Consider the following 25,558-nt stretch of genomic DNA (forward strand, 5'->3'; position numbering starts at 1 on the left):
CCTGATTGGCTTTGGACACCTCTGGTCCATCCCAGTCCCATGACAAATGAACTACAGGGCTGCCACATAAGCTGCTATAGAAGGCCCCGTTTCAGCCTCTCCCCCTCCCTGGATAGAGAGCTCTCCTAAGACTCTCCTTCACAGATCACAGGCAGAGAGAGGCAAGGCATGTCTCAATGCCTCTACTATGACTAGCTGACACCTCCTTTGGAAGTCATGGGCATGTCACACACGAGGGAAACAGAGCAGACATATATTTGGGAACTTAAAGTCAGCAAACTACATGGTTTCCATTCCTGTTTTGTGCTTGGGCAGCTGCGCTGGAAGGTATGAGAATGTGCTTAAAACGGAGGTCAGACATAGGCATGCCCACAGTGCCAGGCTTGGAGGTAAGACTGTAGGCAGGAGGTTGGGCACAGCACTTGTCCCCAAGGGGGAATCTCATTAGAACATATCCATCTTGGGAATGCAGACCTACTGTTCCCATCCAAAGGAAGCAAGACATCTGTGTGATGGTGCTACCCCACAAATGCAGGCAGCTAACAGGCTTTTCCTAAAGCCACCCAGTAGTTCTGTGTCACAGCCAGCCGTGGGCAGCCTGGCTGTGTTTTCTGATTGACAAACACCCTCTGCCTGTCCCTAGGAAAGGTTATCTCTTTCTACTCCAATCACTCTTCTACCTCTATGGTCCCTTTCTCCAAAAGTCTGCTGGTACCTGCCAGAGTAGCCCTGGGTTTCCTTGATGCCTACCACACTAGCTAGGCTCCCACACTTCCATTTTGCTATCACCCAGAAGAACTCACAGCCTTGACTATGTCAGGGAAAGAGAAGCATGGCAAGAAAAGCAGCAGGCACCCCTACCCCCTGTCCCAGCCCTACTGTGTATCCTTCTTTCCTTGGGTCCTTACCTTCTGGACTCTGACATTCTCTAGTCTGTTATTCCAACATGTGCTGGCTGCTCAGAGGGTCAGCTGAGGCTACATAGAACTAGTCAAGCACGAACACTAGCAGAAGTATGCAGAGGACTCTTGGGGACCTTGAACATGGCAACTGCCTGATACTCGTACCAATGTAGCCAGAAGGCTGAACCACTCAGTGCAGAAGAGGCTGACACGTAGTGGTGGAGGGGGTTGGTGGGCATTGCTACAGGTTTGGAGGGGAGTCTGGGGGTGTCAGGTGCTGGGCAGGTGACCTTCTATGCTAGGAAAGGGTAGGGGTGGGGGGTGCAGCTGGCTCCTCAGGAGCCTCAAGATGAGGATGCCGAGTGCATGTGCGCACGCGTGCTCCTGCTCCGGTGTGCGCAGAGGCTAAAGGCTGCAGCAGAACAAAGAGCTGGGGGCTGGGCATCAGGGCCCCACGTGGAGGCGGCTGCCTGGGCGGCTTGCTGTAGTGTCTGGGCTCTGCTCACGCTCTGCATTCCATCTCTGTCTCTCTCTCGCTCGTGCCATACAGTGCTGCCCCCAGGCCCGAGCCTGCTCACAGCTACCACCCTGCTCACAGCCACAACCATGAGCACAGCCCAGCACTCTTGACAAAGCATCTCTCCTTGCAGCATGATCTCATTCCATGGCCTTCTCGGGCCCCAGCCTGGCCTCCTGACAGGAGAGACAGACGGCAGAGGGGTGGGAGAGGCGCCCACAGATGCAGCCAGCCGCGCGCGCGCACACACACTGCTCAGCTATTCAGTCACACAGTCACAGCCATGCACCACCCCCAGAGCCCACACGCAGCTGTGCGCACCCATAGGTCTACATGCGCTGAGACCCCTCCACACATACACTATAAATGGAAAGACTCATCAGATACATACATGTGAACACACTCCAGACAACCTAGGCATGAGCATACAAGCAGATGGTAATGCAAACACACAGACCCCCCCACACACAATGTACACATGCATGACATACAGAACCAGAGAAAGAGATGCATACCATGTACACACCCACACATCGAGAAATACCAGGCATGAATACACAGGGAGATGGCCTTGAACACACTCGCAGCACCACACACACATGCAGAATGTATACATGCATGATACACAGTCACACACCAAACATAACATAAAGACACACATGCAAGTGCAGCCACACACATGTACAGCCACATGTACCAAGTGTGGGGACAAAGTCTGAGATGCAAAGAAACCAGAAAGGCACAGAAAGTCAAGGAGGCTAGGTATGGTCAAGAACTGTAAGGAAGAGACAGATGGCATAGGCCTTTGGGGACGAAGGACAGAGACACTGTACAGGCTAGAGAGACAGATTGGAGATCAGGCAAATAGGGAAGACAGTGGAGGGAGGAGTAGTTGGGGTGCCATAGACTGAGCACGGGGTGCCATAGACTGAGCACGGAGTGCCATGACCAAGACCTCTAGGGAGGCTTGGAGAGCTATAAGCACCTGAAGGGAAGGTAACATTCGATAATAGTATCAGGAAAGGGGTGCCTTTGAGGCAGAAGGAAGAGGTCAGGAGATGCACTGGGGACAGACACATGGAGAAGGATGCTGCATCTACTGATGTCTATGATTTTGGGTACCAACTGGGTCTCTTTCTTAGTCTTTACTGAAGGAGCCTTTTGAGTTCCCAGAGGCTGTTATGAAGCAGGTAGGCAAACCTCTGACCACCGTTCTGATGCAGGCAAGGTGGCTGAGAGACCTAGCCTGTGCCCAGGAAGTACTTCATCCCTTGAAAGCAACCAGTTGTTGAGGCCTCCTAAGACTGGCCTCTACCCTCCCAAGCAGGGAATGCCCTTCCTTCTTGGGGGCACACCTTGGAAAGATAGTGAGTTAGGGCTTTTGGTTCTGACAAGCCTGTATCCCAACAAGAGACTCCACTTCTGCCAAGCCACAGATTGCTGCATTACCAGCTGCCAAAGGAGTACACGGACCCCTTGCCTTAGGCCCAGCATGGGAAGGGGCACTGTGAACTGTGACCTTGTACTGCTGGTATGCAGATGGAGAGAACAAATCCCTGCTCAGAAGTGATGACATAACACTCAAAAAGTACAGCATCCTGCTGGAGAGACCTGTGCCAAGTGAAAAAGTGCTTGGACCCTAGATGAGAACAAAGGCCTCCTGGTCAGCTGTGATAGAGTAGGCAAAGCCCTTAGAGGAGGCTGGAGTCCTGGTGCCAACAGACCATTTGTGAGCTGTGTGACAGCTGACAAGCCATATGACCTCTCTGAACAGTGTCCTCGCCCACAAATGCAGATAATATTATGTCTCATGGAGCTAAGGTTTACAGCACTCCACAGACGACTGCATGAGCTATCAGGAGAAGGGTTTAAGCAATCCACAGGACAGGTTTACAAGGCCTGAGGCCTCTCCCTACACTAAGGAGTAGCTCTGGCTTCCAGAGCAGCCCATTCTTCCCTGACCTTTTCCCTTTTCCCTCTTTCTTGATTTTGCCTGATTTTATTTATTTATTTATTTTCACGAGTGAGATGGAACCCAGGGTCTCATGCATGATAAAGTGTGCTGGTGAGTTTTCTGTCAACTTGACACAGCTGGGGTCATCTGGGAAGAGAGAACCTCACTTGGGAAAATGTCTCCATCAGACTGGCATACAGACAAAGTCTGTAGGACATTTTCTTAACTAATGTTTTATGAGGAAGGTCCAGCTTACTGGAGGAGGCGCCATCCCCAGGCTGGTGGTCCTGGACTGTACAAAAAAACAAACAAACTGAGCAAGTCATGAGGAGCAAGCCAATGAGCAGCATCACTCCTCGGCCTTTGCCTCAGGTCCTGTTTCCAGGTTCCTGCCTTGAGTTCTAGCCCCAATTTTCCTTCCAGATGGGAGAGGGCTATCTGGAAGTAGAAATAAACCCTTTACTCTCCAAGTGGTTTTTGATCACGGTGATTTATCAGAACAAGAGAAAGCCATGACACCAGGCAAGCACTCTACAACTATGTCATGCCACAGTGGTCTCCCCAGAGATCTGTTGCTGGCCCCTGTGTCCACACTGATCCCTGCCCAATGCAATTTGTTCCCTGTGCTAGCTGAAAAGGCTGTCACAGACTTGAGATTCTAGCCATGTTCCCATTACTCTCAGGATAGAGAACACAACTTTTAAGACTGGGCCTACATGATTCAGTTGCACTGACTCCACCAGCCTCTCTCTGAGAACCAACACCCTTGTTTTAATCCTGACACAAAGTCCTGTTCCCCTGCCACTCAAGGACCTTGGCACAGAATGCCCCTTTCACCCGTGAAAGTGTTTGTTCCTTGTTTTGTCACATATTCAACTCTTTCTCAACTTGGGGAAGCTTTCCTTGACCCAGCATAGTCTGCAGTTCCCAATCTCCTCCATAGTCCTTAGCACAGCTTGAACCTACAGATGCTCTAATGTGTGTGCATCCCCCCACATTATAGTCATCTAGCCACTCATTATGAATCAATAAAGAAGGTTACATCATTCTGACACTATACTAGGTGCTTTACGTGTCTCTAGAACTTACCATGACCCCTGTAATACAAGTTTCAATATCATTCCTGCCCTCCCAAGAGATCAAACTTAGGTCTAGAGATCATATACTCAGCAAGGGCAGACCAGATAGTCAGTTGTCTGTGTTGTTTAGAATCCGAATGTACCTGCTCTAAGCACATTCACGAGGCTGGCAGCAGATGCAAAATGGATCTTAGAGAAAAAAAAAAATTGAGACAGGGCTCATCTTTTTGTTGTTGTTGTTTAAGTTGTCCCCAAATTCCAGTAACCATGATGTGTTCCCCCAAGATAGAACAAATGTCAGCCCCTTCCCTGGCCTCTGTAAACGAAGGGCTGAGAATCTGTGCGCTGTGACCAAGTCTCAATAGGCAATGTTTTTCACAAAGGGTTTTTAGAAAAGCTAGATTGACAGGTTTATTTTTGTTTGCTTTACAGGGTTTTGAATGAACGAGTGAGTGAGTGAGTATGAATGGTGTGTAAGGATCACGATGCATGTTTACTCTGCAGTATAGACCTGGCTGTATATAGTTCTGTGAGCAGGAAAACTTCTGCTTCTCCGAGCCTCAGTTTCCTCCCTGGTGCAATTGGACAGATAACATAAGATCTATGCCAAGCACTCATTGCAGCAACTGAATGAGAAGATGCCTGGCTGACCTTCAACACAGTGCCTATGTTGGGGTGTAGGATATCTGGGAGCCTCTGGGAGCTCTGGGTTGCCCCTGTGCTGGGAGACACAGAGAGCTGAGCCCCAGCTGTAGGCCCTAGAGCTGATGGTTCAGCCATTCATCCTAGACCGCCGTTAGACTAGCTGAGGCTCTCTCCACCTAGGGTCCCACCTGCGGAGCCCCAGATAGGTACTTACCAGCAGACTTGGGGGTGAACTTGTCTCGATTTGCAGCACACACGGCCAAAAGTCTGTAGCCCAGGTCCAGGTCAAACCCCTGTTGGGCAGCCACGCGGCTGACAACCTGACGGCAGGAAAGAAAACAATCCAGGGTGAGTTGCCAGTTCATCAGAGCTCTGAGCCGAGGTAGGGATACTTGCCTACTACACAAGAAAGCAGGTGAAGCAGTCAGGCTATGGCAGGGGCCCAAGGCCAGGGGAAGCTAGGATTCTAGTGGGGTCTCTGTCAACGGCTTGGGTGACCACCTTCTAGCTAGCCACTGGCTGGACACCACCTTTGCTAGACTGGCCCCAGCAAGGTTCTCTGCATCACCCCAGGGCTCCTCAACTTAATCTTGTGGGTTTCAGGCCCAGGGTGCTTCTTTCCCTTCAGCCCTCCCCCACCATGCCTGAGCTTCTGCCCCGACCTCTGTAGATGCTCACTGTCTCTGCTGTTCCCAGGCATCAGCTCATCCCGGGGGTTTCCTGGAGATGTCCTCCATCCCCCAATCAACAGCCACGCCCTGAGAAGCAGGGACTTGGGATCTACTGCTCTTTCCATAGTTTATAGGTAGAGTTGCCTGGCATATGTCAAGGGCTCCTGGACCAGGCAGTCCAGATGATCTAGTTGGCTATCATCACACCTCAGTCTAGAAACTGACTCCTATATTGTAGAGCTCAGCCTGGAGTCTGACACAGCACCAAGCCCTTAGAGTAGGCCCAGAATCTTACCCACATGGAGAGACAGGCGCCTTAGGGAGTGCTGTGTGGAACTGGGTTGCCCCAGGGTCCAAGGAGAGGCCCTGGAGGCTGTCTGTCTGTCTGTCCCAAGAAGACACATCCCTGGGTGACCCGCTGCTTTTAGGTCCGCACTCCCACCTCACTAATAGTGGCAGGATGATGCTTCCTTGTTAGGAAGGAAGAAGCTTAGAGAATGAAGTCATGCAGGAGAGCAGTTGGGGAGGCCATAACTGAGTGCGGAGGAGTCTTCCCAGAGGCAGTAACCCCTACTGCTGAGGAAGGGAGGCTCAGTCCTCAAGTCTCTGGGGCTACCTATTTAAATGCTGTCGTGGGGCCTCAGGCTGCAGTGGGTTTAGCCTGACATCCAGAGCCATCACAATAGCAAGCTGTTTTTTTCTTGCCCACTTTGGGGGCTTGCCGCAAGGGTTCTATAGCTGAAAGGGAGGAACCTTTCAACCATGCCTGCGAGGCCAGCGCTCCTTTCCCTTTCTGCCCCATCCTGTTCTTTCTTTCTTTGAAGGGTATCACTGTGTAGCCCAGTCTGGCTTCCAAACTGTGATGCTTCTGAGTGCTGAGACTGCAGATGCATCCCCACGCCGGACTCTATCTCCTCATTTAAACTGAAGGGACAGAGAAGGGCAGATGGGGTGCCACAGAATCAGGGAGGAGGTAACAGCCCCCCTTTCCCAGGACCACCAGTACCTGCCAGATCAGAACTCTGAACCCTCTGTCCCTTCTCCTGGGACCCCCCTGCCAGGTCAATGTCAGCCAGGATGCGGGGAGGCAGCTAATTTCACTTTGGGATGTTTGCTTAACTAGTGATGCAAAGAGAATCCTTTCTTGCTCCCCAGTCTCAATCCCACAGGCTCTCTGGCCCTCTGTTTGACCCTGAGTCTCTAGCCACCGAGGGTGGAGCCCCCACACTGTCTGTGTCAGCATGGATCCTTAACACAGCCTGTGGAGGTTTTAAGTTTGTAAGCAGGTACTCGGAAGTGGGGAAGGTTCTGGACTTTCTGAACTGCAGCTTAGATGTTGCAGTTCAGAAAGTACAGACCCTTCCCCATTCCCCCGAATGCCTTCTGGCACAAGGCAAATATCAGGGAGATCAGGTGTGGTGTCACTGTGTTTGGACTGGTGCAGTACCAAGGTCGATGCTGGGGGATTCTTGACACCATTAGTAGTATCCTGAGAATTTGGCCTCCAGGAAACGAGAGGTCCTGTGTGTGTGTGGTCCAGGTAGTCTGGCCAATGAAAGGTCAGAGCCACAGCTCTCCACCTCCAGGGAGGCCCCTAGGCCCTGGGTCAGGGAAGCAAGGCAAAGGTTTTGTGCCTGGACGATACCGGCCAGTCTTGCTGCTCTGGTTTAGAAAAATTCTTCTAGCTGAGTTGAGCAAGAGTGGCCTGGGGTCATGATCAGGCTAGAAGGACTTCAGGACAGAGAGCTGACGGGTCTGCCATTGTCAAGTCTGGCATACAGAAGGGACTTTGGGCTCAAGCCGTTTTTTGTTGTAGAAGAAACTGAGACACGGAAAGGATTTTACTCAAGATCACATAACACAGGTGTAGCAGCAAGCAAGCCGGTGCCTGTGACACTAGAAAGACTCATGTGTCTGTCTGGGCAGCTAGTATCTCAGCGAGGCCTGCTCAGTGTGAGTCCCCAGGCATGAAGACAAGTGGTTGCCCTAGACTAGATACATGCTAAAAACCAGCTAGTGGGCAGGCTGCCATGTACCTAGACCTTGGGAGGGGCACCTGGCATAGGTGTTTAGTGTCAATACTTCAAAGGGTGAAAATATTGTCCCAGAGACAAGATAGGAAGGGGACTTGCCCAAGGAGCTGATGCTCAGAATCTGGGGTCTGCATGTGCCCCTGTCAGTCAAATCCCACTTTACCCAAGTGAATACCTATTTCCTGGACCTCAGTTATACTTCACCTGTGAGATGGGTACAAATCTCATAAAGACGGTAGATTGGAATGAGTCCAGACAAGCTTCCAGGGCTCGGTTCAGGGGGCCTGTGGCCCAGAGCATCACACTTAAATTGAGTCTGAGCAGCTTAGAAGTTGGTGGGAAAGAAAAAAAAGCAAAACAAAACAAAAATCCAAACAACAACAACAACCCTTCCATGCCCATTTGCTGCCTGAAGCTGAGTGGTTTCTAATTTATATCCTCAAAGTAAGCCAGAACTCGAGGAATTTGGAGCCAGCTCTCAGAGGTCACCTAGGGAACTGTGTCAACCTGCAGGCTTAGCTGTCCCCTAGCTAGGGAGGGACCCAAGCCTGCAGTCGTGTGTGTGTGTGTGTGTGTGTGTGTGTGTGTATCTGTGTGTATTGGAGAGGGCTTAGCCTCCTTGCCCTGAATTCACTTCTCCTTGCGAGCAGCCTGGGGTAAGGATGGTGACCCAGGTGACCCCTTCCCTGTCTAACTGGCAGATTCTTCTTTAGATACCATGAAGGAGGAGCCCCGGAAAAGAGACTGGGTGTCAAGGTCAACGTCTGTGATTGTCCTCTCTCCTATTCCCTCCTGCAGCAGGCTCTCCTGAGCTCACAGGCCTGTGCAGCTGGGGCCATGTGTGGAGGGGGAGGGTGGCAGAGGGGTTGGGAGGCAGACTGGAGGGCAGGGACAGGCACATGCTTTATCATGGGGATGAGGTATGAGGCTCAGGGAACTGACACCGAGTCCACAGTGTCCTCTATCTGGAAAGACACATCTCTGTCCTGGCAGATCTCAAGGGTCTTCTGGGGTGATCCCTCCCCCAGGAAGCCCTGCACTGTCGCTCACTCCCAGAGCTACTACTGTCCTTACTCGAGCACAGCTCTCAATCTCCGCTTCTGTGCCACCAGAACCTGTCCTGTCCAGCTGAGACCTAGGCTCTGTTCTCCTGGCCTGTGGGTTCCGCCTGTGTTTCGGAGCTACTGTGGTGACCATAGCAGAGACTTGGCAAATGTCTGCTGAATGACAAGGGCAAGGCAGGGCCAGTTCATGGTCTGTCCAGGGTGGCTAGGGCCAGTATCTCCAATAAGGCCAAACTCAGGGCAGTATGTTGGGGAAGCATATTCATTTGTTTGGTGATATACTGTGCATGGCCCCCACCCTCTCTTACACTGTGGCCTAGGCAACATCTGGTCCTCTCTATGGGGCTTAGGCTGGACCCAGATCCCACAATGAGGATTAGGCAGTTGGGAGGACAGGGGTGCTTGGGGGCTGAAGGGCGAGGAAGACGGCCATGCAGGTGGCTCAGTGAGACAGACGGGGCCAGCTTCCGACAGAAGAGCCCTTGGAGGGTCTGGGTCATGTTGCAGACAGACGGGAACATCCCCTCTAGGTTCAGGCAGGCCTTAGCTAGAGGCCAAGCTGTTTTTAAGTCTAGGCGCCACAAGCAGTCAGTTCTGAGTCTTAGTGTCCTCCTCTATAAAATGGGCCAGCTGGAAGAACAGGTCGGTTCTGGGAGGTGGCATGTGTTACAGGCAGCTCAGTCTTTCTCAGAACAAGGATCCCAAAGCGGTCACCGCGTTTCCTCTTTTACGGCAGAGCTAAACTAGGCTCTTTGCTTCCTTCCCATCTGGAGCTCCTCAAGAGCGGCCATTCCTGCCTGGCCATGCCTCCATTCCACACCCAGGACGTGCTGGCTGCCACGGTGTCACCCACACTCCCTCGCAAGTTCAACGCAGACCTTCTGAGGGACTGCCATGACAGCTACACACTTATGCCGGCCGCATGGTTGGGGGACACTTGAAAACTACGGAAGCCCTCCAGGTGCTTCTCTGCAGTCCCGAGTTTAAGATCCTGCCCCGTCTGGATCCTAGAGCCCTACCGAGTTTCTGGACACCAAGGGCCTTTGCACGTGCTGCCTTGTGGGACCTGGTCTAGCACCGTTTTCTCTGGCATTTCTCCACACTACTGCCCCTTACTAAGAAATCAAATTGAAGAAAGTTTTATTTATCTTGGGGTTCCCAGGACTTGGCAGAGGGGACAACACATGATAAATGAGGGATCAATCAATGTTTATTTGTCCAGATGGATGAATGTAACAGGGACTCAATACATGTTCTTGAGTGGATGGAGAGATGGCCGTAGGGGAGCTCAATAAGTGTTCAGCAAATGAAGGGATAAACAAATGGCTATGGAAAAAGGAAGGCAGAGTCTTAGAAGTCAAGCTGTCCCACTTTTGATGGAGCATGGTCCCCACAGTGTACTTTTCACTAAGTGTGAGGAAGCCACACAACCCATGGAGACCATCTCCATATGAGACCCAGGGTGGGGGAGGATCTGCAGGGCCAGCTTGCAGCATGGGCAGCGGTGCCCCTGGCCCACAGACTTCTGGTCTCACATCCGTGTTTCCCAGTGTGCTGGGTGAGGGGAATGGAGACTCACCGTCAGGCAGCCCATGAGGCTCTGCTCAAAGGGCCGCTGGAAGGCTCGAGGATCTCCACACCAATCCAGCAGCTCGGTAGCAGCATTGTGGAAGTTGGCGGGGTTCTGTAAGTGCTGTGGAGAAAAAAGAAAAGGCTTGAGGTTGCAAGAGGAGGCCACCCAGGCCTGACCAAAGAGGACACGGACAGAGAGGGCAGAAGGGAGGCCGCATTCTTCAGCTCTCTCAACCACCCCTCTATTCATGGCCTGGCCCGCTGCAGCAGGATGAGGCCAGCAACTCACTTCAAAGACTAGAACCAGAGTTGGTAAAAGCCAGTGGCATTAGACATCCAAGTGCTCTGTAGATGCAAGTGCTGGGGAGGAGCCCCAGAGGGGTTTTGGAAGGTGGTACCCAGTCTCCATACTTGAAAGCAGCTGATCCCGCAGGTGCCTTCTTATCCACCCATCACCTCCCACCCTCTGCTCAGCCCAGGTCCTCTCTATTATGTATGGAGGGGTAAGAGCAGTTAGCACACAATGCTGCCTATAGTCTGGTGTATGTGGCTTAATGCCCCTAGCTCCAAATACTCCTGCTCCCCAGATCCAGATTTTCTGGACTCTTTTGGAGTCTCTTCCTCCTGTCTTACATACAGGAAGTCAGAATCCTGATGCCTTCAGTGTTACTTCAGGCTATCAGGCTGTCAGCACAGAGAAGCTGCAAAGATCTAACTTCATCCTTAACACTGACCCATGGCTCCCTGGGTCCTTGTCACCTGCATTGAGACCAGGAGCTAGAAGACCAGGGCCACAGGGCAGGTTAGAGTCACAGCTGTGATTTACAGCTGGCACCTGGCCTACTGCTGGTGTGGTCCCATAGGGTATCGCTAAGGTCCTCGTAGAAACCAGGTGTCCATGTACAGGGTGCTAGCAGCTCCAGGGCCCTTGGTGCTGGTAGGGACAGCAGGATTACACTGGCCTAGATGGACCAGGAAACCCGCCAGTGGTATGAGTCAATTCACAGGCAAGGCAGGGTGGGCTTTGGAGCTGGCATCCCCAAATAGGGCTATATAGGAGCCCCTCTGGGGTCAGGGCTCTGGGTTCCCTTTGCCTAGGCCCTTATTAATCTCGGATGGACCCTTCGCCTCTCTCAGCTTCGGTCGTCCATCTGTAAGATGAGAATGACAGACTGCCATGTGGTCATGGGAGTTTTGGTTCCTTGTGCTTGCCATAGCATGGTTCAAGCAAAGAAACGCTTATAGTGAGAGATAAGTGACTCAATAAGAACATCCCTCTCCATGGAGAAAGAGGAAAGGAAAAAAACAGAGGGGAGAGAAAGGGCAAGTGAGCAGTAACAGCCCGTGTCGAGGCTGAGTGAGGATTAAACAAGACTGGGCTTATGTAGTTCAGGCAGAGTGCCTGGCAGGTGGGCACGGCTCCACATGGGGTGACTCTTGGCTCCATCTCAGTCTCCCCAAGGTTCCCTGCCTCCCTTGTGGGAGCTCAGCTGTGTGGGGGCTCCCAGGCTTGACTCTCTGAAGTTGCTGCTCCTTATACAAGATTGCCAAGACAGGAGGGACCTCTGCTTAGACAACCATACCCTGTGGGAGGGTGGCTGTCTTTGCTAGTTTCTGTGTTCACTTCTAAACATCGGGGCTCTGATGGAGCGTTGCAGCCCAGCGGCTCCTTCTGGCTTGCACGCCACCTGACAGTCAGGTGCTTCGTTTATTTATGTGATGTCACAACCAACCAGCAGTGCCAGCAACCTCCGCACGCCACTCTCTGGTGGCCATAGCAATGCCCTTTAGAGATCTGAGCTCCTGGATGGCCTCTAAGGCCGATCCCCAAGCCTGTTCCTGTTCAGGCCCTATTTGAGCACCAGCCTTCTGTGTCTTGCCAGCCTGTGTTGCCTCCTCTCCATTCACAGCTGGCTCATTATGGGATGCATCTCACAGATGAGGTAAACAGTAGCACCCCTTGGCTGGCTGTTGCCTTGCCTGGCTGTTGCCTAGAGCTTGGTGGCCTCAGCTGAGGCCCTTCTCTCTGTTTGAGCTGCCGGCTGTAGCCTCATTATGGCTTAAGTATATTCAGAGACTGTGTCTTGATGACACACAAAGTGTACACCTGGCCCAAATCCACCCCAGTCATGGAGTCACGCAGCCATCACTGAACCTCAGAGTCCTCATCTATGAAAGGTGGGGGTAGCGGTGGTGGCAGCTTGCGGGGCTGTGGCCAAGTATAGAAGTGTGGGATAAGCATGTTACAGAGTGGGGTCAGGGATGGCCAGAGGCAACTGGTGCTTCTCAAGCAGGGGCCTTGCTTCTCTTATGACTCTAGACACTAGACTCTAGAGGATAGGAGCAACTTCTAGGCACTCCTTGTCCTGGCACAAGATAAGTCTGAAAGGAGTGATGGGTGGGTGTCCAACTATCCTAAAGACAGCTTCTCTACTGAGGTTGGCCACCTGGCCACTTGACAAAGAACCCCAGTGGTCCAGAGATGGAAAGGGAGCAGGTGAGGGTGGAGAGCCTGGAGTAGGGACGCATTTTGAATCCCTGGCAGAGACTCTAAGAAGTGAATGGTCCCGGTTTTCAATGTCCTGTTTCCATCAGAAAGCTTGTCCATCTCTACAGTTCCTCAGGGGACTGGAACTATACCATGATTTCTGAGTGTCTGGGCAGCAACTGGGCACACCAATGCTCCAACCAGGGCTGGCTCCCAGCTGCTCATCAGTCCCTCTGTGAGTCATACAATCCATCCATGTGTCTGTCCATCCATCCAGAACAAATCCATCTCGATACCGACCTGCCCACCCACCCATTCATCCATTAATCACTTTATCTGTTCCTTACCCATCCACTCATTCATCTGTCCTTTCATCCAGAAGCCAATTTATCCAGCCAGCCACCCATTCATCCTTCTATCCATCTATCATCTATACCTACCCACGCATCTAACTTCCCGGCCATATGTCCATCTACCCACTCACCCACCATCCTCTTACGGAACCATCTATTGGTCCAACCTCCTCCATACCCATTTGAAATACTACAGCCCCACCCTGGATGGACTGAGCACCATTGGGCACTGTGGACTTTGAGATCATCTTGCCTCAGCTCAGGAGGGGAGCAGGATAGGTGAGGTTACTGGGTGACCAAGAAGCCCGCGAACCCAGGCACAGGGTGTGCAGATGCTCCGAAGGCTGCCTAGGGCCTGGCGAGATTGCTGGGCACCATGAACTGATTCACAGTTCAGGGTTATGATGACCAAGAGCCCTGAGAAGCACACCTTGTGAAGCTTTGGTTCAGGCTAAAGAAGAGGAGCAGCCAACCAAGAGGGCTGCAGAGAAGGGCTACACAGTGCTGGGGTGCTCCATGCCAGGGACTGCTGGAGGCTGGGGGTGTGGCTGTGCTGGAAGGGCTTGGTGTGGGAGTCCACGGTTGTAAAGCCCAGGGTGGAAGCCATAGCCTGCACCGGCCAGGGTACACCCAGCAGACAGATCTGTCATCCATGCCCGCAAACATCTGCCTTTCTATTCTGATTAAGTTGTGACGCCTGAGACTCCACAGTCCTCGGGTGGAGGTTGGGCCCAAGGGTAGAACATTATTTCCAGCCATCTCTTGGGGGGTGTCTAGTGAGGGGTTCCCTGCTTACCAAAAACCCAGGGCAAAGATGGAAGGTGAACAGCCACTGGAGTTCAGCTGGTGTGTGGATAAGCTAACACCACTGGAGTATTCTTTTCTTTCTATGCCTCAGTTTCCTTTGCTGTAAAATGATTTAGTTTTCCAGAGCCTTTTCTTGTAACTTTTGGGCATAGGATCTCATGGAGCCTATCCTGGCTGCAAACTTGCTATGTAGCTAAAGACCTGATCTTCCTGCTTCCATCGACCTAGTGCTTGGGGCCACAGAGGGTCTTGCCATACCAGGCCTTTTCAAGTAGCGGGAGCAGAAGTCTGGGAAGGGAGATGGCAGAAGGGGTACAACAGCGTTGGACACCTCACTGAATGCTCACCTCAGTTTAAAGCATGGAAGCAAAGCCCAGAGAAGGCAGGGTACTGGTCCAAAGTCACACAGCCAGGTCGGGGTGAGGCGGTGCTGGCGTTCTTGTGTGTGTGTGTGAATCTAGTGTTAGATTGGCACTTAGGGGCCATCCTGCTGCAGCACAGACCTACTCCCTGCCCCTCCCCCACCCCCATCCCCACCTCTTAGGCAGCCACACTCACCTGCTTGATGCACTGCAGACGGTCATTGGTCTGCTGGATGTGCCTGTCCATAGAATTCATTCTGGCCGTTTCGCTGGGTTCTACCCGAGAGCCATGAACGTGGTCCAGTCTGAGGAGAGAGGAGAGAGGGTGTCACTACACCTGACAACCTTGCACAGCCTTCCAGCTACCCTTCCACTTCAACGCTGGCCCTAGAGGGGTCCTGGGCACCCAGCTTTATCCTGGGGTTTTCCAGCAAGAAGGGAAAAGTGGGGGTTGTGTTTGTATTTATTTCTCCCATCCTCATCTTGACCCTCCTTTCATTGTCCTGGTACCTGCCAAATACTTATACTCCCTGACACCCAACTCCTTGCCCATCATTTCTTTATCATTTCAATGACTGTTTGTTGATGTCCTGGGTAGTTTTATGTCAACTTGACACAAGCTAAAGTCACTCGAGAGGAAGGAGCTTCAGTTGAAAAAAAATTGCCTCTGTAAGATCAGGCTATGGCCAGAAAAGCCTATGGGGCATTTTCTTAATTAGTGATTGATGGGGAAGAGCTCAGTCCATTGTGGGTGGTGCCATCCCTGGGCTGGTGGCCCTGGGCTCTATATAGCAGCAAGCTGAGCAAGCCATGGGGAGCAAGCCAGTAAGCAGCACTTCTCCATGGCCTCTGCATCAGCTCTGGTGTCTCCAGCCCTCCTCCCCCATGCTGTGCATTAGACTTCCTGCCTTGGCTTCTCCAGTGGGCTGGAGAAGTGTCTGTAAGCTAAGTAAACCTTTCCTTCACAAGCTGCTTTTGGTCATGGTGTTTCATCACGGTAATAATAACCCAACTAGGACAACTGATCCAACCATCCACACATCCTTACGCCCATCTGCTCAGCCCTGTGCTTCTACTTTCCCGGGAACACTGTAAGATCTCCAGTGCTGGGGCTAGTGCTAGGCCCATGAAAACGACAAGATCTTCTAGTGTTCACGGATCTCTCGGCACTTGTATGCATGGTTGAAGCATTTGCAAGGCTGAGGCAGAAGGATCACCAGTTTTGCTGAGACTGTCTCAAAGGGGAAAAAAAGTCTGCATTTACATTAGGTCATCTACTAGGTGACAACTGGTTGAGCTTCTTCTGCTAATGGTCACGGGCTGTTCCAGGACCTGGGCACTGACAGACACTGCAATAGTCCCACATTGTAGATGAGGAAACTGTGACTCAGTAGGAGTCGAATTCCAACCTATGAAACAGGTTCTGGGGAGTGCCTGTGGGTCCTTGTTGGAGGCTGGTAGGGGTACAGAACACCTTGGTACCTGCAGGGGTCCATCAAACAGACTGTCTCCTCCTGAGTACACTTTCATAGAACCTCAGGCAGCATTCATGTTACAAAAGAAGGTTCTTGGGCCAGGGACAAAGCTCAGGGCAGAAAGGAACAAAAGAAGGCCCAGAGCAGAAGAAGGTCGATAGTACACAATCTGCCAGGTCATCTTGGTTCTTGGCACTATTTGAGGATCTGTGAATGATCACTCCACTCTAAACATGGGCAAAAAATTCCAGCCAGGGTCCCTGTGAAGTGTGTGATTTCTGGAGCTGGAATGATGGCTCAATGGTTAGGAGCATTTGCTGTTCTTGCAGAGGTCCTGGGATCCCAACACCCGTGTGATGGCTCTCATCATCTGTAATTCTAGTTTCATGGGGTCTGATACCCTCTTCTGGCTTCCTCGGGTACCATGCATGCACGTGGTACATATATTTACATATTCAGGCAAACATTCATACACATACAGGGGGGAAAGTGTGGCTTCTGAAGACAAGGATACTGAGTCAAAGCAACCCAGAAAATCAAGGCCAGGTCATTTCATTGGCTGGCTGGGGAGTCGGAAAGGAAGCACAAAGAAACCCCAGGTCTAGAATAATCTGCACTCCAATTCATAGGCTACGTCCAACCAAGAAAAGACCTCATGGCCTTTTCCTCATGGGGCCCCAAGGCTGCTTTTCCTAGGATCCCAGCAGGGGGCACTGCAGACAAACTGCAGCACCCTGAGGGCAAGAAACTGAGGCTGTGGAGACTTCCAAGTCCTCTGGGCACCTTTCCCTTCTAGTCACTCCAAAAGCACACAGGTGCCCTTTGCCCGGAGTGCTCTGTTCAGTACTTTGGCTTTGAAGCTCTGCTTTCCCCATGATGAGGAGACAAGAGTATGGGGGCAGGGAGAGGATCTGGAGGTCCCATCAAGTTCTGCCTCCAAAGATGCTCTTCCAGGATGGCCATGCCATTTAGTACCAGGAACACAGGGAGGTCTGTAGCCTAAGAGCCCATCCAAGGAAGCTTCTAGCAAGTATGAGGAGCTCGCACTTCCCTGGTCAGGAACCATCGGGCCCCAAGGCTGCTTTTCCTACGATCCCAGGTCTCACTTCAGGAGACAAGACAGTGACAGACATGACCATTCTAGATCAGGCTAGTCTTCCCAGGGTTTCTATAATCAAATATTCACAGGGCATCAGTGGAGAAAGTTGTTCCCAACCTGCCAGTTCAGCTGATTTTGTTTTGGTTTTGTCCAAGATGACATGATTTATATCTCCCCAGGCATGGAGTCCAGGCTAGGCTCCATCCTACCAAATCAAGATGTGACCAGCTGGGCGTCCAGAACCTGTGAGATTCATAGGACATTGGATAGAAAGCTGCCAGGAGACACTACAGATCACAGGGACAACAGTAGGGTCCCCCCAATACACAGTCTCACTGTAGCTCAGATTAGTCTCAAACTCACAGGCAATCATTTTGTTTCAGCCTCTCCATTGCTGGGATTACAGATGCCTAGCTATCATGTTTTTACTTACAAAATATAGTATCTGGCTGAAGAAAGGTACATATCACATGGGTAAGGTGATATGCAATACAATTCTTTCAATTTTTCCCCCAGACAGGGTCTTTCTATGTAGTCCAGGCTGTCCTTGAATTCATGATGGTCCTGTTTCAGCTTCTTGAGTCATTATATTTAGCTGAGGTGTCGTTTGAAAACTGCTGGTATTGCCAGGTGGTGGTGGCACACACCTTTAATCTTGGCACTCGGGAGGCAGAAGCAGGTGGATCTCTGAGTTTGAGGCCAGCCTAGTCTACAAGAGCTAGTTCCAGGATAGGATCCAAAGCTACAGAAAACCCTGTTTTGAAAAATCAAACCAAACAACAATAAAAACAAACAAACAAAAACCAGCTGGTCTCAATGGTGGAGAATGGGGTTATTAACACCAGTAATGACTGGAAATGATTAAGTCTGAATTCTGCAAGGGGAAAGGACTTGAAAGTTAAGGGTTCAGGGCCTGAGAAGAGTTTAGCATTAGTCAGAAGAAACGAGATATGGAGGGGGACAATCTGGCTTCTGTACCTTCTGTTTTTGCTGGCAGTTCAGTACTAGGGCATGGCTGGGCTAGGATGGGAACCTTTGCCTTTATAACCATTAACACGCTGTTCTTCCCTTGCCTCATTCTCCTTTATGTTGCTACCTCAAGCCATGACTGGGCCTCCAAGGGTGTCCTTGTTCCAGCCAACCCACCCAAAGCCAGTTGTTTCCAAGGCCACCCCAGAACCTGAGCATTGCACCCTGCAGTCGGGAAGTAGTGATCGCTTGGCAGCCAGCAGAGGTCGCCCCGTTGCCACGGAAGCACCACTCAGCTATGTTTGCCTCCAGGTACCTTTATAACTCCTTACAAACCCTTAGTGGCTGCAGCTCTAGCACCCAAGAAGGTTGGGGCTCTGTGCCAACCCAAAGCAATGCCTTGGTAGCCTCTTCCACTCTGTTGCCCTCTGAGTAGGTGTGGGTTCAATCAGGGACCTTGACTATCCTGCTACCTGTGTCCATACAAAGCCTTCCTAGTTAGTCTGGGGTTCTGCAACCCTCCCCACTGTGTGAACAGGGCAAAGCTGGGTCTCAGTTTCCCCATCTGTAAAATAAAGGGCTGGGCTGGTCATCCTCTGGCAGCCTGCCAAACTCCAGCATCTGAGGGTCTGGCTTCCTGGAAACTGCACCTCAGTAGAAAAAAAGTACTCAACTTCAAAATTCAAAGGTTCTTCCCAAGCTGGGGAGCCTGCTGCCTGAAAAATTCCATGACAGCCCCACCCCCAACACGGCCCAATGCCCCAGACACTGCCTCTTTTGAAGCTATGACTGGCCAGGGTTCATTGTACGTATGGATGGTTTTGTGTGAGGATGTGGTCGTCAGGCTGAGTTTTCCCAATGTCCAGGGGTGGTTGTGCTGGGAGAAGCTTCTGTTTACACCTATCATCTCCTAGCAAAGCTCAGGTCAAGTTTGCCCTGTGCACTTAAAGCCTCTCTGAGAATGAATTGTGGAGAACTGAAGGGACTAAGAAGTCAACCTCTTCAAAGATGCCAGTGGCAGAATGGAGAAGACAGAACAGACAGACGCCTCAAACAAGCAAAAACCTCTGGCTCTCTTACACATAGGGCCCTGCCTTGGGTTCTGCCTTGGACGCAGGGACAGGACATTTTTTCCCCTTTGGTACTGTGGGCACCCGGAGCCCTTTATGTAGCTCCCTAGTGTCATACAAACACCTCACAATCATTCCATAAACTGTTTTCTTACTTTTGAGTCCTAGCTAGCAAACCTTAGAAGCTCCGGGCAGAGGTGTTTTTGCATTGCTATTCACTTACGGGCCCCTCTGCAATCTCCAGAGAAGGGATGTGCACACATGGGCTGCTGGTATGTGCACACATGGGCTGCTGGCCCAGATGCACTCGAGCACACACATCTCCTGACAGCTTGCACAGGCAAGTAGCACATCTCTGGGGAGCTGTGTGAGCAACGGTGTGCAGAAATGATTCAATCACCATGCACATCTGCAGTTTGAGTGGGGGTGGGGGTGGAGAGTGGGGCCAGCAGCAGGGCTGGGAGGCTCTACCTGCAGCCTGAGTAGAGACTGTGTTGAAACAGAACCAGGGCTGGCCAGCTGGGAACAGTCTCGCTAGGCAGAAAAACAGAACAAAAAACAAAAAAAAAAAAAAAAAAAAAAAAAAAGCCAGGCTCTAGGGTACCATCCCAACCTTTCCCTATAGCAATTTTAGATTTTGAGAGGGACACATGAAGCAACATCACCCATGGCCTTCCCTGGTCTGGCGCCCCACCTCCCACCACTATTAACCCACATCCCAAGTCCCTTCCTTGGACAGCTGGCTGATTCCTAGTCTGACTTGGTCTGCCCTGGGGTCAGAATGTCTGCCCCTTTCACTCAAAGTTCACCAAACTGCAACCCCTGCCCCCCAGTGGCACTACTCACTCTGTTCCTATGTCCTCAGCGTCCTTGTCAGACACCTGTCTCTCCTTCAGCTGGGATGTGTGGCACTCTGTGTCTTGAAGTCCTTACCCAGAATGTGCTCACTCAGGTACCAAGAACTGAAATCTTAGCTGTAACCAGGGGATCTTGGGGCTGGGAGGTATTGGCCATCTATCTAGGGCAGTGTTCTTAAGAAGTGACTGGTGTCCCATGAGTGAAAAGGATAATTTCTGGTAACCACGGACAAAAAGGATGATTTCTGGGTAACGATGGGCAAATCTTTCCCATTTTCATAGTGAAATCTTGAGTCTAGGAAAATGATCAAGAGCGAGTTCATGGGTTGATCTAAGTGAGTTCAAAATCATTTTGAATGTAGTTTTAGTTAAGAGTGGTGTGGGGAAGGGTAGATGGGACTGAGGTAAGGGAAGCTCTGATGGAGACCTCCACTCCCCTCATCTGAAGGGGAAGTCGAAGATGGAAGCAAAGGAGGAGGGCAAGACTCTGTCTTTGGTGTTTTACTCCAGGAAGAAGGGCAGGCAGCAGGAGACAGGAGTGAGGAAGCTCTGGGCAGGCAGGAGGCCTGTACAGGGCAGAGTTCCAGCGGGTGCTGGGTTGGGAACCCAGGCCTTTCTGGCTGTAGGCTTTGGGAAGGCTCTTTCACCTCCTGAGCCTGTGTCTTCTATGGAAGGACAGGAAATCTCCTCCCCTCTCTGCTGGGCTAACGAGCAGAGCAAGCAAAGACACTTAGGAGAGAGGATTCTGAATGGCCCACACCTGCTTCCTCTACCCAAACAGCAAGCACCCTGTGACCGGCTCCACGAGGCCCACAACATCTGGCCAGTGGCTCCAGATACTTTGACACCATGTTGGAGGTTTCTGGAAGGGTGGACCCTTTTTTCTCAGTGGCTCCATCTTCCAGCATCCCCTCCATTCACAGGAGTATCCTCTGTTGATGTTGGTTAAAGAAAAACTCTGTATCCAGCCTTACAGAGTCCCAAAGGGCAGCCCACCTGCAGCCTGACATTCTGCCCTGGACTGTATAGAGAAGTCACTGTCACACACATTGGAACGTGGCCCTGAGAAAGGTCGGTCACTGTCCTCACCCACACTAGGCTCTGGACTGCAGCTGCATGGGGCTCTTTGTCCTTTGGGCACAGGATGCCTTAGCAACCTGCGGTACCCCCAAGTCAAGCCCTCCTGTTCCCTCTGGCCAGTTTAGGTTCCTAACACCACCACGCCCTACACACACACACACACACACACACACACTAGGCAAGGAATGGCTGGTTCAGCCTTGGGCAAGGCCTTTGGGGCTCTTCTTCTTCCCAAAGCCAGTCTCCCCACTAGGTTCTCTGCATCACCTCACTTAGTGTCAGCTCTGTGGTGACTTATGTTCCACTTATCATGGTCTGGCCACAGAGAGGAAACCGAGGCTCTGAAAGGCCCAGTGACTTGCTTGGGGCCATAGTGCTGAGCAGTGGCGCCGGAATTCTGTCCCTGCTCTGACCACAAGCGTCTCTGTTGCACAGCCCATTCTGCACAGGAGCAGGGCAGATCGTCATCAGCTGGACACTTCCTTTCCAGCCCCACTGCCCAGAGCAAGGAAGTGACCATCAGGGCCGTGCAGGGCTGAGATGACTGACACAGTCCAGGCCACTGTGTCTCCCAGGACAGCAGTGCTCACACAGAGGCCCTGACCTGGCTTTGCCTGGAGCTCCTGTGGCTATTCCAGAGTCTCAGATACCAGGAAATGGGGAGGGGTTAGGGAGGCCATTGGTTACTCAAGAGCTCTGGGGACGGGGAAGGAGGAAAACCGGAGTCTTCCAGAAAGCAGTGAATTCAGGCAGACGTTCCTATAGTTACAGCTCTGGGCACAAAAGGTGTTCTGACTGTTTCCTACCTCGGCTCCCCACACCTTCAAAATCTACTGACTTGGTATTCTGGGGAACATGACGGGGCAGAAGAAGCAACAGTATTTCCCAGAGGGAGCCCCCGAGAGCTCAACAGGTCCATAAAGAGCCACACAGTGCAGGGACAGTTGGGCTGAGAGCAAGGATGAGAGCAGAACCACCCCCAACTCCTGCACCCGGGACAGACATGGCTAATCAATCACAACACTCTTCTTGCTTAGTCCGGACGTTGACAGATGACTGTCTACCCACCCACTCTTTGCTAACCTGGGAAATGAAGACATTCAGGTGAGTTAACCTTGTGTACATGTGTGTCTGTGTGTGGTGTGGGCATGTTGGTGGCAGTGTACGTGTGCGAGTGTAGGCCCATAGTTGACACAAGATGTCTTTCTGCAGCTTCTTTCCATCCTTGTTTTTTTTTTTTTTTAAAGCAGAATCTCACAGTGAAGCTGAAGTTTGTTGATTCTGCTAGGCTATGTGGACAATGAGCTTCCGGGCTCGGCCTATCTCCCTTGCTGCCAAGCACTTCAATGCTGAAATAGGTTTGCACTACTATATGGCTTTTATGTAGGTTCTAGGGAACTGAGCTTGGATGCTTGTGTCCGGCCTTGACTGACTCACCTCTAAACAGACAGCGAGCAGCAGGAGGCTATCAAGTAGACCGCACACCTACTTCCAGATCCCTGATGTGGTGTCCTTTTCTGAAACCCAGAGTGTGAGCAGGGTTCCCTGGAGCCCGCATGCATGGCAGGACCATAGCCACGCAGCCACACTCCAAGCCGCCTCCTAGCCCAGTTGCATAGCTAACTCTATTATTATATTTTGCAGATGGGAAAACAGAGGCTCTGCGTGAGTGTGCATTGTCTCTCAGTCTGACAGAGGCGTATGGCTGTCCAATGGGCCAGCTTCTTAATTTATTTTTGATTGTACATGAACACCCACACAAGTGTGTGCACGTGCACACAGACGCAAACACATGAGCGCAGTGCCTGTGGAGGCCAGGAGAGAGGGTCAGACCCCCCCATCCCCTGGACCCTGGAGTCTTAGTTACAAGTGACTGTGAGCTTTCAGAGGTGGATGCTGGGAAAACCATGTGAGCTTTTAACCAGAGCCCTCTCTAGCCCCTTAAGCAGCTTTTGTCTGCTTCTGCTTATCAAATTTTTCAAAATTTCTCAAAAACTATATATTTTTTTAAAGGAAAATTAACAGAAGGAGACAGATTAGGGCTAAAAGTGCAGACGGGAAACAACAAGCAGCAATTCTTACGGCTTAGACCTGAAAGGGACCTGGGGGAGCAGGGAGACCCGCTTCCTAACATTTACCTCCAGACACCCCTGTAGAAATGAACCTGGGAGGGTGGGTGTGGGCAGAGGAGAGCCTCGAAAGCCCATGGAGGTCCTGCCTAGGCCTGGGAGCCCCAGGTGCCCTGAGCCTCTCCCGGTCCCACCTGGCCCTTGCAGATACCAGTCTAGACGAGGCCACAGTTTGTCCACAGCTACCACAGTGGGGTGTTGGGAGCTGTGTGCCCATGCCAATGGTGACAGGAACAAAAGCTCTGTGCCCGCTGCGAAATAACCATGTTTTCCCTGCAGAGCTGTGACTCAGGGTTCTGGGCAGAAGTCCCCCTTCTCTCCAGCTGGCTCCTGCCCCCATCATGCTGTCTAGCATCTTGTCTGAGCTCAGGGAGTTTCTGGGTATGAGGGTGTTAGGGGACCAAGTCACTGCTGTCTCAGATCAGAGGCCCTCCAGGGATAAGTGGGTCCTTACTTCCTGCCTGGCGATTGTGACATGAAGCCGCACTACATGCACTCTGTGGTTCGCAGAACATTTGGGTGTCCTGACCTTGTCATCACACAGTCTTAAATAGGCGAGTGACTTAGTGGGAAAGGCACTAGGCCACTGGGTTCAAATCCTGCCCCTATTATATGCTGGCCCCTGAGACCTGGGCTCTTCCACCAGCATGAGGTAGTGATGACAGCAGCCACCCCGACTGCTGCGCTCACTCAGTCAGGGAGTGACTGAACGTGAATCTGCATCCAGCCCCAACTACTAGTTCTGTACAGGGCCCTGGCCCTTCTGGACAATATCTGTGGAAGGAGGAAGCAACAGAAGCCTGGCGCCTGTTAGTGAAGACTTACATGCTATGACTATGAATGTTAAAAATTTTCAATGTGAAAAAACCCAAAAGCCTAGTTTTTAAGCCTGTTTACTAAATTTTGCAGTAGTGCCTTAAAAAGAGGCTCAGCTTGTAAACTGAGGGGATGGAGGGCGGACTGAGGCACTAACCCTCAGCACCCCTCTTTTTTTTTTTTTAAGATTTATGTTTATTACTTCAGTTGTGTCTATGTATGGGGGGGTATAAGCACATGAATGCAAGCGCCCACAGAGGTCAGAATGTCAGAGTCCTCCGGAGCTGGGACCACAGACAGTTAGCTGTAAGGTGCCTGACACTGGGTGCTGGGAATCGAACTCAGCTCCTCAGGAAGAGCAGTGTGTGCTCTTAACCACTGAGCCATCTCTCCAGTTTCCCACCCCCCTTCCAACATTCCTCTTTAGAGAGTCTCCACAGGGGCTTGGAGGACATGAGCAACTGGGATTAAAAGTGGGGCAAAGCCAAACCCTCCAGCTGTAACGCCAGGCAGAGGCAGGGATTGGGAAAGGCCGGGTCTAAAAAAGTGTGGATAAGGAATAGGGCTCTGAGACTTGTGAGGTCTCCAGGCAGGGCCTGGGTACCCACATGGAGCCTGTCCAGGCAGGCAGTGGAGACAAGAGGCCAGAGAAGTCCACTGAAGGGTCAATTAGGCGAGTGGCTGTAACCTGTCCCTGGGCTCACCTGAAGAACTGAGGCCCTGGTCAGATGAGACAGATGCTGTGTGTTCTGCTCTCCTGGACAGATGGTCTCTGCATGTTCCCACGGGACTTTGAACACTTGACATTTCCACAGGTATTGGACCATAACACACACACACACCTTCCCCTGAACACATTTCAAAATTCCATAAGCATGAAAGTCCCCAGAACTCACCTTGAGAAATGCTAACCTACAAGGCATGCCAATGGGATACAAAGGAAAGAGGGAGACAGAGGGGACACAGAGAAGCTGGCAGCAATCAGACATGGCAGAGCCACCAGGGTGTGTGCAAGGAGAGACTCTCAGTTTCACATGAAGACTTGACTCCAAAGCATCTGTAGAAGAAGTCCCAGGGAGAACTGAACCCTGGGTCCTGGATCCAAGACTTCGAGAAGCTTCATGAATGTCTGCCTCTCCTGGAAATCCAGACAGCTTCCTCTGTAGCAAGGCTGCCTTAGGCAGGGAGCAGAGGCCCAGCCACTTCCTGGATGGGCAAAGATCATGGGGGCTAGCTAAGGAGAAGACTAGGCCTGCTGTGGCTAATACCCCTCCTTCCCCCACCCAGGGGTCTATCGTTGGGTACTCAGGGTTTTTTTTTTTTTTTTTTGCAGTGGAGGGGGGGGTGTTTCCTAGCACACCAGCGTCTATGTGCAGCACTATGGACATGCACTTGACCTCTTTGGAGCTGTTTCCTTAGTTGCAGAAACCTTAGATGACTCTACATATAGTGTGCATTCCAACAAGCTCCTTCAGGTACATCTTCCCACCTAGTTCTTACTCTAGTCCACTGGGGTGGGTCTCACCGCCTATATCTTATCGTAAGCAAGGCCCAGAGAATTTACACAACCTTCCCAAAGGAACACAGCTGATGTGTGTGTGTGTGTGTGTGTGTGT

At 51.6% G+C, this 25,558-nt stretch overlaps 1 protein-coding gene across 6 annotated transcripts in view; it reads right to left on the reverse strand.

The window, feature by feature from the left end:
- The window catches only part of Zmiz1 (zinc finger MIZ-type containing 1), a 199,934-nt gene that overhangs the window by 81,567 nt on the left and 92,809 nt on the right, over positions 1-25,558 (reverse strand). For all 6 annotated transcript variants that reach the window (XM_057769310.1, XM_057769312.1, XM_057769309.1 and 3 more), the window contains 3 exons: positions 14,644-14,752; positions 10,445-10,558; positions 5,312-5,417 (listed from right to left, as the gene is read on the reverse strand). In XM_057769310.1, the coding sequence (XP_057625293.1) occupies positions 5,312-5,417; positions 10,445-10,558; positions 14,644-14,703 (280 nt within the window). In that variant the 5' untranslated portion in view covers positions 14,704-14,752. The remainder of the gene's footprint in view (positions 1-5,311; positions 5,418-10,444; positions 10,559-14,643; positions 14,753-25,558) is intronic.

The sequence above is a fragment of the Chionomys nivalis genome, chromosome 5 (assembly GCF_950005125.1).
Source record: "Chionomys nivalis chromosome 5, mChiNiv1.1, whole genome shotgun sequence".
Lineage (NCBI taxonomy): Eukaryota > Metazoa > Chordata > Mammalia > Rodentia > Cricetidae > Chionomys > Chionomys nivalis.